Source organism: Haplochromis burtoni, unplaced genomic scaffold (assembly GCF_018398535.1).
Source record: "Haplochromis burtoni strain Fernald_Lab_line unplaced genomic scaffold, NCSU_Asbu1 Contig_102, whole genome shotgun sequence".
In the NCBI taxonomy this organism is placed as follows: domain Eukaryota; kingdom Metazoa; phylum Chordata; class Actinopteri; order Cichliformes; family Cichlidae; genus Haplochromis; species Haplochromis burtoni.
In genome coordinates this window covers 1,560,890-1,579,411 of record NW_024582463.1, presented here as the reverse complement: position 1 = coordinate 1,579,411, position 18,522 = coordinate 1,560,890, and the positions used below count along the sequence as shown (strand labels likewise).

Here is an 18,522-nt window from a genome sequence, read left to right as displayed (position 1 = left end):
AGAATGTCTTTTACCATTAAAACTATGTTTTAAATTCTACTGCCTTTGTTTGTGTTTGTAACATTTGATACTGAATGATACTGTTATATGAGCCTTTCTTTCAAGATTCCCCAGGATGGGTTTTTAAGACAGTATAAATATAATAATCTTTAATTATAAAATGTAACTATAACAAAAACATTATTATACTCAAAATTATTTGAAGTATTTTCATGTCTTTTGTCTTGTGTCCCTCAAACCTAACTAGTCGTGGCAGATGGCTGGTTGTCCCAAAGGCTTCTTCCTGTTAAAAGGGAGTTTGTCATTCCCACTGTCACCACTGTTTCTGTATCATTGTAGGGTCTTTACCTTACAATATAAAGTGCTTTGAGGTGACTGCTGTTGTGATTTTGTGCGATATAAATAAAATAAAATAAAATTGAATTGAATATATTAAAATAGGTTTAACAGGGCAAATAAGAAAAGCCTGCACTTTGCTCTTCTTTTTTCTGCACTACAAACTTTTTAAAGTACGTTAAAAACTATGTTAAAAGAGAACAAAGAAAACAAAATGCAATACTTTTCTTTTAAATAGTGATACTGCCCAGAGAGTGAGCTGCCTCAGTGAAGGCGCTTCTTGCTTTTCATTTTTTCCTTTTGCTGAATGTAGTTTCAGCTAAAATGTGTATAAACTTCACTGGAACTGCGAATGTCACGGAGGTGTGCTTCAGACATGGTTTGATAGGAAATTTGTGAATACTAGCAACTTTCATGCACGCACAGGTCATTTTACAGGAAGATAAAACTGTTTATTTAATGTTTATCTAATTCCTGTTTTTAGTGTTGTTTAACTATCAGCTGTAGCTTGATTTAATAGTGCTTTTGCCTGTGTGTGTCCTGTCTCTGACCTTCAGGTTCATATATGAAACTGAGCACTTCAATGGAGTTGCGGAACTGTTGGAAATCCTCGGCAGGTTTGTCTGCAAAAGCACACGTTTGAACTATACGCTGCTGCTGTGCTGCACACACACACATATACTCTATACTTGCCAGCTGTTCCTGTTTATGAGACAGCCGGCACCAAAAACTGGTTACAAAGCACAGCCGCTGCTGCATCTGCACGGCACATAAAACAATATGCATTTTTATTTTTCCTTCTTTCTTATCAAGTAAAGACAACCCAGGGTGACGGCAAGGGAAATGAGAGTAAGCAAGGGAGGGGAATGAGTAAAGGGGTGAGGTGGGCGATGGTGCAGAAAGGAGAGAAGCGGGAGGAGGTGGGGGTTAAAGATATAAACGAAATATGACTCACAGGTTTGTTTAATTTCTTGCCTTCTTTTGTGAGGGAAAATATGAGGAAGACAGAAATGAAGAGGCAGCGAAGAAGAAAGGCAAACTGATAAACAAACACGCGTTTCTTATGTTGAGCCTCACATGTAAACAACCAGGAGCAAGAATGGACGAATCAGTGAAATGTGCATGCTGTCATTGTGAGATATAAGAAACTACTATCAACACCGTGTCTTCGTGGTAGCTGCTGAGCTTGTGGTTAGCCTAGCATATCAGACTAGGTTAAAGAGAAAGCGATAGCCTGGCTTTGTCCAAGATGGGGGAAAAAAAGCCTCTTTATCAACACCTGTGGACCCGTTATGGTTACATTTGATATTCTAAGCAATAATATTCAGCAATAGACTTTATTTCCTAAGGAGACTAAGGTCAAGCGACATCTCCCCACTCTTTTGGACAAAGTGTCATACAGGGGTGGCCAGTGCTCTGTTTTTGCTGTGGACTGTGGTCTGCTGGTGCGGACACCTTTCCCCTGTGACAGGGGCAGAGTAGACAAACTTATCGAGAAAGCCGGCTCAGTGGTCGGTTCTGATCTTGAGACAGTCCAGCAGGTGGCCATGAGAAGAATGCTCTCAAATCAGTTATGATCAACACCCACTCCATGCGCTGGTAGTTATAGAGTAATAGCACAGTAGCACCTTCTGTCAAAGACTGATTGCACCAAGGTGCAAGACTGAGTACCTCTGGAGGTCCTTTATACCAGCTCCTGTAAGACTGTTCAGTGTACAATAATAATAATAATAGCAATAATATAGTAATAATATTTTATCCACATGTTTACATATTTGCAGATATTAGTTCTAGCTGTTTTATTTATTTGTATACATCTATTTATTGCTCTGTTGTTAATTAGCTGAAGGGGTTGTAACTTTAGAATTAGCACCAAAGAAAGAGCTACTGTTAGTATTGTTGGCTAGCAACAAATAAAAATTTCCAGTCATATTGCTTTCACTCAAAAAACCCCTAAATTTGTCATCTGCAGGAGACACAAAAATAGTTCTGGATTTAAGTAGATGTACTGCTTCCAGTAGATTAGCTTAGATGCTTAGTAGCTTAGATGAGTACTTAGCATTATATCAATTTTGCACTGATGAGGATTAGGGCCACTGAAAAAAATATTTGGGGGAATTCTGACCATAATCCTCTTCTGTAGCCATGAATGCCATTTTAAAACAGAACAGACTCCAGAGAAAAGTCTGAATTAAGTTAGCTTAATGTTTTTAGCTCATCTGGCTAAAGTACAGATGAGCTAATGTGATGGCAAGGCGCCCATCTGTCTACAGTGCAAAAGAACGGCATCCTTGCAAACAGTCATTGCATAATGAGTCTTCACTCAAACTGTTGTGAAGTAACCTGTGAGCTGATGAGTTGCAATGCTACTGATGTTCTGGTTTGATGCTGACATATAATCTAAAGCTACATAACAACCTAGCTTTTTAGCAGGCTATATAGCGGTAGCCTAATGGTCTTGCTATGCTAACAAGGGCACTCTAGTAAGTCTAAGGCAGAGAAACCCACAAAGGCACAAGTTTAAAGTCACAGAGAGGGAGTAAAAGATGCACATCAGCTTCTTGATGTCGGATAGTGAAGCCTCGCTGTGAAGCTGCATCCGTGTTTTAAGTCTGTAGCCAGAGCAGATAAACAGATGTGCTAATGATAACTTAGAAATGGAAAGAACAACCCAAAGAAGTAATAAGCAATAAGAACGCAAACAAATCAGTATCAGAAACAATAAATATTAATCCCTCTCAGGGGAATTTCGGCTAATGGAGTCTAGCCTCTGCCCTGTGTGTTTGTCTTTCCTTGTCTGATGTTATACTTAGGAGTTAAAAAGAAGGATGTATCCAGACTGAGAGTGTTTTTTTTCCTGCCATAAGAGACCAACAGTAACTTTTCAGCTCTTAACAATAGTGAGGCGATCTCGGAAACAAGTGGCGGCTCAAGGAAGGCGAGGGAGAGGACGAGTCCAAGGTGAGGGAAAAAGGAGGAATGGAGGGATAGATGGAGCCGGAGAGGGGACGAGTGAGTGAACAGTGAGTCAGAAGTGGAGGAAGGAGGGAGCAGGAGAGGAGAGAGAGGTTTGTATTCATGTTGGTGGTAACAGAGGTATTTATAGCTCCTCCCACACATGGAGAGTGCGGGAGAGAGATGGGTGAGAGAGGATGCGGTGCATAGATAGAGGAGACGGGGAGGCGTTCAGAAAGAGGGTGAGAAAGGAAGCAGAGAGACAGATTAGAGGAACAGCAGGAGGGAGATATTACTGAAGGACTCCTCTGTTAAACTGACAACAGCGCTATTAGAAATGAAGACAGACGGACGGACTGATGCAGACAAACACATGAATCGCCCGTGAAAAAAACTGACGGGCGGCTCGTTTTACAGCTAAATGAGCGTCGCACTTTCCAAGTTTAGTTCCCACTCTTCTGCTGCTCATACTTTTCTCTCTGTGGGCAGCCGGTGCAGCTGTGAACAGAGCAGACCACGCGCTCGTCCAGTCACTCGGAAACGGACACAGTACGAAAATAGAGTCTGAGAGCACAGATGAATGCACAGGCGTACACATGTGTGACTCAGAGGAGGGTTTTTTCTTTTTTGAAGCAACACATGATGCTGTGGTGTAAATAAATATCACCATTCGCACCATTCATTGATTGAAACGTGTTCGTTAGAAGATCGCGTTTGGTAACAGGTGACCGGGATGTTTTTGGACAGGTGGCCTTAAAGTTGGAGGGTTGTGGTGCTGATTTTTAAACAGGATGACTTAAGTAAAAGGCGTACACGTGCTTTTTGTCATAAAAAAACCCCCCCACATACCCCCGAGAAACGACGGTCACTTTTAACTGCCTTCTCATCTCCTCTGTTCCAGCATCATAAACGGCTTCGCCCTGCCGCTGAAGTCTGAACATAAGCAGTTCCTGGTTCGGGTCCTCATCCCGCTACACACGGCAAAGTCCCTTTCCATCTTCCACGCGCAGGTCGGTGACTATCCTACCCTCACTACCAGTTTATATTTGTGCTTTAACGTTAGACTCTTCAACAAAGCTCGGCCCTGTCGTCAGCTTCTTTTGATTTTATGTACCATGGGAAACAGTTTTCGTCACCTATTTATCACCACGAATGCAGTCACATTTTTTGATGTCGTTTGATGCCCTAATTACATCCGAATGAAGAGGAGAGTATGTGTTTGAATGACTGATGTTCCTTGCAGCCGTACTTTCCTGTGTCCTTATGTGTACTTTGCTTGTATTTGTTACATTTTCAAGCAAAAATACCTGCCTTCACTCAGTTTCAGTCCATTTTAGAGGATTCTTTAGATACTTTGTTACTGTAATATACTGGGATATTTATAATTAGAGCTATTTTGTTATATTTTGTAACTTCTTAATATATTGTATTAATTAATTTAGTTTAGTTAGTTACTGTTCTTACTGTCTTGGAGCAAATGTGACCACATCATTTCCTCTGGGATTAATAAAGTACTCTGATTCTGATTCTGGTACTAGCAGCCTTTCGTAAAACACATAATTTGCTCCCATTTCTTGAGCTGAATCTATGAAAACTCACACAGATAACCCAGTTTGACATGCAAAAAATAGCATTTTTTCACCATCGAGGTGATTCCCGAAGAGTATATCTTGGGAAAAATTGAGGAAGTGGGTAAGTCGTGGGGAAAAGAAGAAGTGGCAGGCCTGAAAACTATTTATAGTAGATGAGCAGTGTATAAAATTCATGTCTTAAGATAAAATTAGCAAAAAAGTAAAGACCTCGCACAGGACCTGAGAGATATAGCTATCTGTAAAACATGATGGAGGCTCTGTCGTGGTTTGGGGCTGCATTTAAGTCAGGAGTATTGGAAAACTTGTCAAAACTGATCAAATTATGAACATAGAAAAGTTCTGTCAGATTTAGAGGCACCATGCAATGCCATCTGGAAAGTGCGTGATTGAAAAAGACTTAATTATTCAGCCTGACAGTGATCTCAAACAAACTCCCCATGCAGTGAAAAAACCTACTTGGACAGAAAAAACACAGTAATAATACATTTTATTTAATAAAGCACCTTTCAAAACATTCAAGGACACTGTACACAGCAGAATAGAGACAAGCAACAACAACAACAAACATAACAATTTACAAATTTATAAGGATAAAACATGGAGCAATTAAATAAAATAAATTAAAATAGCAGGATGGAAAAGCTTATGTGGAATAGGCTTTTGTGAACCGGTGAGTTTTGAGTCTGGCCTTAAAAAGAGAAAGGGAAGTGATGTTTCTCATCTCAGGAGGAATGGAGTTCCAAAGGCGGGGGGCAGAGCGACAGAAAGCCCTGCGCCCCGTGGTAGGTAGCCGAGGGGAAGGGATGGAAAGAGAGACACCGAGCGGGAATGGTGATCTGAACCAGGTCAGAGAGGTATGAAGGCGAGAGATGATGGATAGCCTTGAATGTATACAAAAGTATCTTGAAATTGATGCGGTATTTAACCGGAAGCCAATGAAGCTGCTGCAGAACACGGGTGATGTGGTGCATAGAAGGGGTCCTGGTGATAATATGGGCAGCAGAGTTCAGGTCACGTTGAAGCTTATAGAGAGATTTTTGACTAAGACCAAAAAGAAGAGAGTTGCAGTAGTCGATCCGGGAAGTGACCAGGCTATGAACAAGAAAGGCAGTGGCGTGTGGGGAGAGAAAAGGACGGAGACGACTAATGTTATGAGTAGTGAAGCACCGTCAGTCGTGGATTGGCCTCCCCAGAGCCCAAACCTCAACATAGAGCAGTGTGAGATCATCTTGACAGAGAACAGAACAGATCTTTCAGTCCCCTTCAGGAAAACTGGAGAATTATTCCTTAAGACTACTTAAAGAAATGATTACAAGAAAGCTTACCTCACAGGTAAGTGTTTAAGAATCAAGGTGGTCATACCAAATATTAACTTTTAAGCTTTTTAGAATTGCACAAACTCTGTTTTTGCCTGATATACTGTATTTCTTTCTATTTGTGTTTCAACTGGTTTGAATAAAATAACATGTAAAAAATGAAGGGTAGCTCAAGACTTTTGCACAGTTTTATATTCATGTCTTTGTAAACTAAATCTATAGAAAAAGATCTCCAGGTAGAAGCTAGCTTGTTGCTTTTATTCTTGACAGACACTTTAATCGGCTATCCTAAACTCTACCTGTCACCATGACCATTGTCTGATTGCTCTCCTGCACTTAAAAACATCTAAACAAACATCTGGCTTGAATATATGTATGAACCCAAGAAGAAGTAAGTGAGCTTAATGTGTCTAAAATTGTTCCTGGTAATACTTAGACATTTTAGCAATGTGTCAAATGTACCACTAGGAGGCAGGGTTGAGTCACAGATAGTGCCGCTGAGAGACGCACTCACATCTGAGTTACATTCGTGTGTGAGTGCCTTTGATTTTTTTTTGGTGTTTGTGTACGAGTATGTGTGTCTGGGTTATTATAATACTTGGTGACACAGATGGCTGCCAGTCTATTGTGTTTGTGCACGCCTGTGCATTTTATTTGTGCCATACTTTGTTTGCTTATGCAGAAGATACAGTTTGTTCCCCACAAAATGTGTGTCTGTGTGTATTGTGGGTCTCAGCATCACTGTGCCCTACATTTCTCCCCATCTCTCCTCTCCCTGTGGTTCACACACATAAATTATTCACACACTCACACACACTCGGTTTGACAGGGTCACGGGAGAAGCAGGGTCTTGTGGATGGCAGTTTTGTACTCAGTAGGTGTGGCTGTTCAGGACTGACCTAGTTCTGGATGCCGGTATCAAAATATGATATCACAGCAAACTGTTTAAACATCTTAGAAGATGAGCACTGAAATACATTTGAATGTATTGATATCACTGACTTAGAGTATGTGGCCCCAGTGTGGGTTCAGTAAAGCTAATCATCTATTCAGCCATCCATTTTCCTAACAGCTTCTCTCACTTAGGGTTACAGGGGGCTGGGCTAGAGTCTCTCGAAACTATCATAGGGAGTGGAAGCAGGTTACACTCTGGAGGTCACCAGCCCATCGTGTGGCTAGCACAGACAGACAGATAACCACACTCTCACATTCACACCTACGGCCAGTTTAAAATCACAGCTTAAACTGAGCTACACGTCTTTGGCTGTCTGATGAAAATAACACAAGTAACATCAGTAACATGTCCACATCATCTCACACAAACATGTTTCATTAAATGCAGATATATTTGCTTCAACATAAATTAAACACAACATTGCTAAACAATTTTTCTCTTATTTGGCTGCTGCAAGCTTCTTAAAACAACAATGGATTGTGTTTCAGCAGTAGATATAAACTCATATACAGGAACAGGAACTTCCAGGGTGGCAAGTGTTTATGATCGGAATCTGATTATAAAATGGGGAAGCAAGGGATGCAGTACGGGGGCTTTTTTATTATTCACTTGTGCACTGGCAAAATTATTCATGAACACAAATGGAGTTCTCTGCTCTCCTAACCCCTTAACCATTGCCAGTCATTAACTGTGTCACCAGTGTAATTAAAAAGTGTGTTCCTTAGCGATTTATGGCTGTTATTTTCGGCTGCAGGTCCACGGACTACTGTTTGCAGCTCAGATTTTAAAAACATACATATTTTCATTTCTTAAGCATATAGTTAGGCTTTGAGCAGTTACTGTGGATACTGAAGTGTGAGATGTACTGAAGTGACTGAAGTCTATCATTATTATGATAGTAATAACTTTATTTTTATGAACCAACCTTCTTGGACGGTCTCATTCCTCTGATTTCAATATTTTTATTTTCTTTAATTCCAAAGTGTGGAAACAGTATAGAGACACTACAAAGATGATTTGGTCATAGGCTTTATTTAGCTGTAATATTTGTATTCCAATACTGTATTTAAAGAGCAAAAAACTGATATGCTATAAGTTAATTCTCACATGTGCAACCAGAAAAAGTTTTAGGCCTCTTAGCTTGACATGTTCCAGTCATTGCTAACTGGACACAGGCATGTGCATGAAATAGACAGATTTCAATGGAACCAGGGGCAAGCAGAGCTGCTTTTAGAGACACTAGCCAACTGTGGCCAGAAGATCAGAATCAGAATCAGAATCAGAATACTTTATTAATCCCTGGGGGAAAAGATGACAGTAATTTAAAAGATGGTGCAAACAGGCAATGAGAGAAGCTTATGGAACAGATTGTTTGAGATGCAAGGACAGAGATAGCACTCACTTGGGTTTTAATTCATGTCTTTTGCTAGGTTTTTTTTGGGCAAGCAGGGCTTGCCTTGCATTTCCTGACAGAATATCAAGTAGAGCTGACTTCAGCTCCAAAAATAGAGCTTCATTTGACCTGTCACCCTGACAAATCAATATCAGTAAAATCTTTACAAAGGTCCACAGAAGTCTACTACATAATCCCTGCCTAACAATGACCTCATGCAACCGCAAACCTTGACTCGACAGCAGAATCCAATGTCATATTTACCCCAAGTTTCTCAAACGCCTCACTAATGCTTTAAATAGTTTGCCCACTTTATTTTAATCCTCTTCTTTTCTCCTGCTTTCTTTATATTCCAGCTTTCAACACTTCCTTTTTTAGCCGCCACTCCCTCTTACACTGTATTTTTGTAAACATGTTGTGCCACGGGTGCAGCAATAGGAAAGTCTTGGATGAAGGGAGAGAAGAAGATGAACAAGAAAGATAGCCAGTATGGAGAAAAAGGGAGATTAGACAGAAAAATCTGTAAGAGATGAAAGCTCAGACAGTGAGGCAGACAATGATGCTGCAGTTCAACAAGGTGGCAAATGAAGGAACAACAAAGGAGAAATCTGTCCTACAAAAAGATCTAAAAACATCATCAATAATATGACAGTATAGTCCAAAAAAACTTTTAATTGAGTCACTTCGGCTCGAACTTATGAAGATAAAATGAACCACTAGTGTAATACTGGGAACCAGTCAAAGGATAGACGGAGGGGGAGAGACAAGAGGTCTAACCTCTATCTCACATTGCCCTTAAGGGACTTTGCGTGTGTGACATCACTCCTTCCGAAGTAAACACACGTACACACAGTCTCCGTCGCCACGGTGCCCACTCGCCACGGCAACCGGCCTGGGCGGAGGGGGCAACCGCAGAACACACATATGCAAACACACAAATGCACACACAATCTCAGAATAATAGGAAATGATTGCCGCTAATATAAGAGGAGACAAAAGCTGATGTAGCTGCAGACACACACTCACACGTACGCGCACTCGCGCACATTTGGAAAACTTGTCTTTCCGATCTTTAGCAGTGTGTAATCCTGAGGGATAAGTGCTAAATTCCCCATTGTCTCGTTGACAGCGCCAGAGCGAGAGAGAGTGCGTAGGTGTGAGTGTGGCAGTTTGTGTGTGCGTAACCCCGTGTTCTCTGTCGTTACAGCTGGCCTACTGTGTGGTGCAGTTTATGGAGAAAGATGCCACAGTCACTGAATATGTAAGACTGCTTCTTCATTCGCTGTACTTATTCCAACACGTTTTATAAAGATTTTCAGTTTTTTCCCAAGAACTGAAAATATGGGAGAAAATAATGCATGTGAATAATCATAGACGCTTTAAAGCTGTATGAATCATTTCTTTAAGGTAAACAGTGGGTCATCTGACTATTTGTGAAGTGAGGAAAGACAACTGTAGAGATAAACTCACAAAAAGTTATTGGATGAATTGAATTTCATTTCTAAACCGTCAAAACAAAGTCGCCTCAAAGGGTTCTTGATTGCAAAGTAAAGACCTGGCAAAAATACGACCTGATATCACCACAAAGTGTGTCCATTTCACGCTTTTCCTCTCCAAAACGTGAAGGGAATAAACACGCAGAAGTTGCAGTAAGTTGCAAACAATATAATAATCATGGGAAAGCTTTAAACTGACATTATTAACACATTTACATGTAAACACATATTAACTTAATCATTTCTGACTATTAAGAACCCTGAAATATACTCCATATGTTTTTTGATTTCTTGGCTTTAAAGATATTATCTCCCCCTGCTGGTGCTGCAACATGTGTGCATGTCTTTTTCACATTTTGGAGAGGCAAAGCATGGACAAGGTGGACTGGTGTGTCTATTACACGTTTTGCTGATACTGGGTTGAATAATACAGAGGAAACTCTAACAATCAGATGAGCCCCTATGAGCAAACACTTGGCGACAGTGGGAAAGAAAAACTCTCAGCGAGGGGCAGCCATATGTTGTGAATTTCCTGAAACTAAGTCATTTGATCTTTTTCTGATTTGATTTTGGGGCCCACAACTTCATTATTTTGGTTTAGATATACTTCTGTTCACACTTTACAGGAAATTCAAAATTATTCTGAACATTTAGCTGCACGCCTTTTTAGTTTTACTCCCCAAAGAAACCAGTTTAATATGTTTAAAAAAATCTTTCTCTTTTTTTTTTTGCCTTTTTAATAATAACTAAAATAACCCCATGTTCCCAGACTTTAGACAGATAGCAAGTAGGAGTTTTAAGCAGCATGGTTAATGTTACCCATGCAGCCAGCTGAGAGTCAGTGAAAACTTAAAGACATTATTCTTAATGCAAAAGCCAGAGCATGGAAATGACTCATTGGAGATGGTAGAGATGGATGTCAGCCAGCTACCCTGCTGAGCTAATGGCTTCAGTGTTTATTTCTCTTAACGTGTGCTCATATTTGCTCTGCAGATCATCAGAGGGCTGCTCAAGTACTGGCCTAAAACCTGCACGCAGAAAGAGGTGAGACCGATGACGACGAAAAAGCTGTTGATGTTTCTTTCTCCTCAACTGTTGCATCGCTGCAACTGTGTCGATTTAACTCGTCCTTCCCTATCTCTCTGTATCTGCATTTTAAAAAATGTGCACGCACTTAGGTGATGTTCCTGGGGGAGATCGAGGAGATCCTGGATGTGATAGAGCCATCTCAGTTCATGCGGATTCAGGAGCCGCTCTTCAAGCAGATCGCAGCCTGCATCTCCAGTCCTCACTTCCAGGTGCTAAAACAACGCAGAAGTGGAAACAATAACCACAGAAGTCACTCACAGATTAAAACCGCTTTGGGTGTAGACAGGATTAAAACAAATGTGATTATAGTAATCTGATTACCTCCAGGTATTAGGCTGGAAAATCAGTTACTTCTTAGACGAATCAGTTTAATAAAAAGAATGTTGCACAACTCTGATGAAAGAAAATCAACTCTTCTTTGTGTCCGCGTGTGTGTGTGTGTGTGTGTGTGTGTGTGTGTGTGTGTGTGTGTGTGTGTTTTAGGTAGCGGAGCGGGCTCTTTACTTCTGGAACAATGAATACATCCTCAGTCTGATTGAGGAAAACTGTCAAGTCATCCTTCCACTGGTGTTCGCTACCCTCTACAGAGTCTCCAAGGAGCACTGGAACCAGTCAGTGGCACGCATAACCACTCCCATCATAACTTTTTGTTTAGAGCTTAACCTCTGTTACGAGCAAATATCACAACTTGTCCAGTCAGAGGGTGAAAAGGGTCATCGGTCCTTATGGGTTCACAGGCTTAGTCGTTAGCTTCAAGTCCTTATGAATACAGCCTGATGTTCACTTTCAATTTATGGTCCCATTAGAGTCAAAAAGGAGTCTGCAGCCGTGTGGCTCACACGATGATACGCCACGAGCGTGCATAACCCTCCGTTTCTCACTGAGATCTGCTCCTCATTCGTAATATTCGGTTACAAACCCCCCAAGATGGCAACATGTAAAATACTCAGGCCAAAGCTTTCCAGCTTAAAGTAGGCAGGGGCTGGTTTCCATCTTTTATATTCAGTCTATGAGTTTAGTCTGTTAGTGGCGAGTTCATTTGGGAAGATCTTTTGTCATATTTTAGGCTACAAATTAGTTGAATAGTGAAAATAATTGTTGGTAGGAACCCTTAAGTTAGCCATAACAGAAGTCCTTTTATTCTTGTCTTTATCACACACAGTATTCAGACCCTGATACTATACTGCCATATTACTATACAAGCTCCTGTTACTTTTCACTATTCATTTAAATTTTTAGGTACACACCAAATGACTTTTTTCATATTCTCACCATCACTGAAGCATTTGATGACCCATCTGTGTTTCTCCAGGACCATCGTGTCTCTGATTTACAACGTGCTGAAGACCTTCATGGAGATGAACAGCAAACTCTTTGATGACCTCACTGCCTCCTACAAAGTGGAGAAACAGAAGTGAGTGTGACTCACTGCTTTTGTGCGTGTCTTTGTGTCACTGGATACGACGGTGACAACAAGAGGAAGAAACTAAGAACTAAGTCATTTTTTAGGCGGCGTTTCTTCCATTATCCGTCACATTGTATTTCACGTTGTAAGTATGTATCGCTTAGGTCATCTTTTGGACACGGATCACATCATAATTCCAGCCTCAACCTCAAGATAGTAGATACCAGAGGAAAATAAAATCTACAGGGATAGTTCAGCAGTTTGATCATCTCTTAATGAAAAGACACGTTTTATTTGTTAAGTGATGAAGTAAAGACTGGATGAATTTATCTAAGTTTAGCTTAGGATAGAAAATTTGGACCCTGTTATTCACGAACTAGATCTAGAATTACATATCTGTAAGAATTAGCATTTTAATAGAAGCTGAAATTAGAGTCAGGGATGACAGTCCGATATAAATCAGCGGTCCCCAACCCCCGAGTCGTTTGGTACTGGGCCGTGAGAGTTGAGGCCCGGTACCACTTTCTAATTTCTGCCCTTTAAACTTAACTACTTTCCTTTCTCCGCCGCCTCTCCAGGGAGCTGAAGCGAGAACGGGAGCGTGCCGAGCTCTGGCGAGGCCTGGAGGAGTACCAGGAGCGCCGGATGCAGATGCTCACGGAGGCCGCCAGGAACCAGCGCAACCTCCAGGAGCGAGGCGAGAGAGGGGACACGCTTAACCCTTCCTCCCCGCAGACAGCTCACTCCGACCAGCCCGAGCCCAAGCCCAGCGGGGCCTCTTCTGGAGCCGGGGAGAGCGCCACCTAGGTGTCACTCCATTAGATCCAATGGGGGGTAGGGGAGGGTTAGGGGACAGGGAGAAATCAGGAAGATGACGGTAAAAGTGTTGGGAGACAGAAAAAGGTACAAAACAATCCACTGTTTTTTTTCTCTGTCGTCTTGTGTCACGGAGGTGGTTGCTTTTTGTAAAAAGGCGCAAACTCGGTGATCCAAGGTAAACACTGTACCTTCTTTCTAACTGAGTTGTGTGAAACTGGTTCACATTTTGCTGTACACACATTATGTTGCAGACCAGAAGATAAATACTGTCCGAGTGCAGACTCGTGGAAATTTAAATTCGTGGAAACGGCAGATCAGTGCCCTGAAATCGGTAGCTGGCCTGCTTCAAATCTGCCTCAAAACGAGAGATATAACATCTCTTTTGGTGCAACACTTACCACGTTTAACACATTTCTAAGTCGCCTAAGGGAGGACGGGTCTGCGCCGTGGCCTCGTATTTATCTTTTGGTCAGAGATGCTGATTTCATGCGTGGATAGCACAATACATCAATAAACAAAAGAAGCAATTTCACACAAAAGTCCCAAAACTATTGCCGAACCCACGAACCGCCACATAGACGCGGGCGCAGGTACATTTTTACTGTAAATATCAGAGGACAGAGCTACAGAGAGTTTATCCAGGTTAAACAATTCACACGCCAACAGCTGATTCATGCACCTGAATATTACTTTAAATCACACTGTCTCTCACACACACACACGCACACACATACACAGACACACACGGCTGATTCTGGCGTTAACTCCTCTCCCAGTCTGCCGGGTTCCACCAAAGGATGAGCCTGAAGTCCCTAATAACCACTGATGAAGATGATGATATAAGTACAATAATGTTCCTTCTTCTTACTTGTTACTCTACTACTATTACTCTACTCTAAGTACTACTGATGATGATAATGTTTTTATATATATACATATGTCTCTGGATATTTCTGTAGTGTATTACGGGAGAAACACTAGTGTAGCAGATATCATAAAGGGGAAGTCCACTCGAATTCTGAATTCACATCACGTGTTAAATGTGTGAGGCTGTAATGTGAGTGCTGAAATTCAGCAGAATTCCCCTTTAGCAGACCTTAAAAGGAGGAGGAATGAACTGGATTGGCATGGGTGGATTTGCTTTCATTCATTACTTGTGGTGTGGTGGATTTAAAAAAACAAAGAAATCCCCAAACATTCCACGTTTAAAGCTGAATCATTTTTTTTAAAGGTGCCGTGTGGAGTTTTGTTCTAAACACAGTTTTACGTTGATGATTTTATGTCTCACTCATCATGAATGTACTTTGTCTGTTAGGGAGGCCTGGTGAATTTACATTTTTAACATCCGCCTTTGCTCGCTAAAAAAAGCTACATATGCTAGGTTTAGCTTCTGTGGTGATACCCACTGGTTTGTGAAGTCCTGTTTTGAAGTTTGGCTTTCTGGATCCAGAGGTTATTGGCTAATGATAGCAACCTTTGTTAGCAAGGTGCATACACTGAATGGGAGTAGCATAGCCTCAATCCATGCATCCATCCGTGACTGATGGCTAATTAATCCTCGACGTGTTGGTCGTCGTGTCTGCGAATAATGGCTTTGCCACGACTCGGTACTCGCCGCAGTATTTTCCTAAATGATAGGCGTGGCGATTCAGACAGAACCTCCACATTAGCGCTGGTTCGGTGAAAATCGTAAATAAAGAAATCACTGAATGTTTATTTATTCCAGAATGTCTCATCTTTTCAATACTGTTGCAATCTGTAAATCTGTGTCAATAAAATGGTTGTGAAAATTGACGCGATCGCCACAAAAAGTAACCAAGCGCAACTTGATGCATGCGATACGACGCCACTTTTGTCATTCACGAGGCCGAGAATGTTGAGCATACATGGGCCTCTAGGGGGTGCCCGGGAGGCATCCTGGTCACAAACCACCTGAACTGACTTCTTTTCTGTGTGGTGAAGTGGCAGCTTTAGTCTGAGCGCCTCCTGGACGATCGAGCTTCTTAACCGAGCTCTAAGAGAGCACACCAACCCCACAAACGCTTTCCATGTGGGTGTAGTTGACTGGGTCAGATTAGCAGACAGCTAGGTTGGGTTCCACCATTAATAAATATTTCAACAGGAGAGCTTCAAGTGGTCATTTGAGGAACTGCGGTTTTGGGCACATTGACTTCACTTTCCAGCATTTTCTGGCACAAATTCTACATTTCGTCGCTCTTTGCTGCCACTAAATGTTGGATCAGGAGAACAGCATGAAATCAGTATTGTGAATGTGTTGCTTACACGCAAACAAAACTTGGATCCAGTCATAAAAACATGCTTTATCTATCATCTCTTATTGGTTAAAAGTTCCACAGCTTACCTTTAATTTTAATTTGGCACCAAATTATGATTTTTTTTTGGTGTGTACGTGTGTCTATTCTCTCATTTAGAACCTCATCACAGAATATTAAATTTAAACGAATCCAAGCAGACTCATAAAGCCCACCCAACACATGAGAATGAATGAAACCCACCGCATGTGTGTCAAATCAAAAGAAAAACACCGCAATCCAGTTGGATTTCTGAACCTGGAACGTCTGCAGGTTCGAGCAGACCAAAAGCTGCTAGATGGTGACCATGATGAGGAAGCTTTTTTTTTTGATGTGAACCAACAAAAATCTGTTTATTCTTGTCTGATCATTATGATAGAGTGATGGGATACAAGAGAGGGAGGAAAAAAACTGAAAAAAAAAATTATTTTAGCAATATTTTCATTCTTTCAGGATAATCTGTGTTTTTTAGGGGGTGACGACAGGAAGTGGGTGTCACACTGAAACGTTTACCTTCCACTCTTGTTTTTACTCCTGTTGCGTCCTTGATATTCACATTGTCTTAAAGGTACCTTCTGTGTAGATTTATTTGATGAGAAATGATTTTGCTTTGTAAATTACGTTGTTAATTTTATTGGTTTTTGTATAATCTTGTTTTTTGTGGAAAACTGAGTCTGATGCTATTTATTTTCTATTTGATCAGGAAATGTAACCTTATTTGACGGTCAGGTTGTGTGTGTGTGCGTGTGCGCGCATGTGTTTGCGTGCGTGGGTGCTTGAGCGTGTATCCAGTGAGTGATTCGGCGAGCAGGAGATATGCGTAGACAGAGCGACAGAGAACGGGAGAAAGCAGTCGTCTCTTTGCTTCTTTTTCTCTCTCTCGCCTTCTCTCCTTCCTGTGGGACAGGGTTTGAATCCGAATGTATCGTGAAACAAAACTGATTGTTCTTTTTTTTTTACGCTTGACAGGCAGAACTAAGTGTCGGCTGCTTCGAACCAAACTTTCAAAAAACCCCGCAGAACCGTTTTTTTCCTAGACGCTCACTTAAAAACTTGTCTGAATCAGCAATGTTTCGAAATCGTTTCCATCTTCGTACCAAAAGGGTTTGTTGCTTTCAAACTTTGGTGAAGCGGCTTTGCGTTTTTCTTTCTTTTCTTTTTCATAAAGACCTTACAACTTATGTCACCTTTGACGCCAAAAACCAAATTTTGTCACAATTTAGCACAAAGCTCCGGTACTCATTGTGCGACTGTTTGATAGCTACCGTCACATAAAGGTGCCTGAGTTCTCGTTACAACAACAGGACACCTGAACACCACCACCAGTCTATGGGTAACGCTAGAAGCGGGCAACTACAGATAAGTTATTGGTGCTGGTTTCATTAATTCGACTTTTTTCTTTGATTGTATTTTGCAAAAAGAGTGCAAAAATCCTAAGTCTGATTTCGTCGTCATCCTCAATCGCCTAAAACTCCAAAAACAAGTGGAACATTTCCTTTCTTAAATCCTATAATTTACTCCACGTCGCCACCTGGCTGACAACGAGAGACCCTTCCATTTTTGGGATTTCAAACATTGTCTTGATTCAGGCAGGAGACACTCAGAAACACAATCGAACAGAGACAAAACTTGACCTCGCTGTCACTAAACTTGGTTTGCTTCATGATTTTTTTTTTCTTGGGTTGCTTACTCACAAACCCTCTAGATTGTTGTTGTTGGGATGACCCCAGCTCCCACTGTTCAAGAATTCTCCATGATAATGATTAATAATAATATTCCTCGATTCTAGCATTCTGCCATCCAATCAGGAACTGCTCCAGAACAGGAAGTGAGAGAGGAGAGAGTGTTTGTAGAGCGCTCCGGTGTCGCCTCACAGACAGCCATCAAGCGCTGCTTTCATGGACGCTCGCATTTCCTCTCTGTGGCCGTTTTCAGGAGGCCAGATTTTAACAAATGCTTTAAGTCAGAGGGGCGATGTGGGCGGATCTGATGAAAGACAGACAGTAAAGACAAAAAAAGAAAACAGGAGGGGGAAGATAGAGGAAAGAAAAGACATAGACACGATAGAATGGCAATAAGTCAGAGCAACAGAATGAGAATATAACGTTACCGAAACCTACTACTGCATTACGTAGCAATTTCACTGAATTTCTAGATTTGCACTGTTTGCCCAATGGTCTGTTTGTTGTGTTGAAGAAGAAAAAAAAACAAGAGAAAATGATAAAGATGATGCAGACGAAGAAGATGTATATTTTGGGGACCAACACAGTGGTGGGGGGGTTTGAATGTAGAGTGGCTTACTACTGTATGTATCATTACAGGGAAGTGTAGAATGGAGAAAAAAATATAATGTGCTAAAAACTAAAACTTCACTTTGAGAAAACACTCTGGAGTCTGTGTCTTTTTTGCGTCGCCTAATTCCTAGCAATGATTCTTCCATTTCCAGACATGATTGTGATACTTATCACATACTTGCCAAACTTGAGACCTCGGAATTGGGGAGACATTCAAAAGGGCTGTTGGGGGGGTGACATACATATATACAAAAAACTCGGAATAAAATTAATTGGATTTCACCGGGTGTCCAAATTCAGAGGCTGCATCCACCTGAGGACCCGGCCTTCGCGGTCTAAGTGGGCCGGGTCCTCCAGAAGCCGGGTAGGCTTGGTTTCCAGTTCTGCTTACAACTTTGTGTGGTGTTGCGTTGAATGGTGTTGTAAACTTGTCCACTTTGTCTTGTTGAACCAGCACTGTGTCTCCCGAGTCAACTTTTGAATACTCAGCTCCCCTTCGTTCATCAGCATAAATCTTTGATTTTCCTTTCTGTTCAGCGTCTCTGTCACGCACGTCCAAC

At 41.4% G+C, this 18,522-nt stretch overlaps 1 protein-coding gene across 1 annotated transcript in view; it reads left to right on the top strand.

Moving 5' to 3' along the window:
* ppp2r5b (protein phosphatase 2, regulatory subunit B', beta) overlaps nt 1-18,053 on the top strand; it is a 47,735-nt gene extending 29,682 nt beyond the window's left edge. The window contains exons 6-13 of the mRNA XM_005927745.3: nt 894-953; nt 4,193-4,301; nt 9,755-9,808; nt 11,037-11,087; nt 11,222-11,341; nt 11,616-11,743; nt 12,445-12,546; nt 13,116-18,053. Of these exons, the coding sequence (XP_005927807.1) occupies nt 894-953; nt 4,193-4,301; nt 9,755-9,808; nt 11,037-11,087; nt 11,222-11,341; nt 11,616-11,743; nt 12,445-12,546; nt 13,116-13,344 (853 nt within the window). The 3' untranslated portion in view covers nt 13,345-18,053. The remainder of the gene's footprint in view (nt 1-893; nt 954-4,192; nt 4,302-9,754; nt 9,809-11,036; nt 11,088-11,221; nt 11,342-11,615; nt 11,744-12,444; nt 12,547-13,115) is intronic.
* The last annotated feature ends 469 nt before the right edge of the window (nt 18,054-18,522 follow it).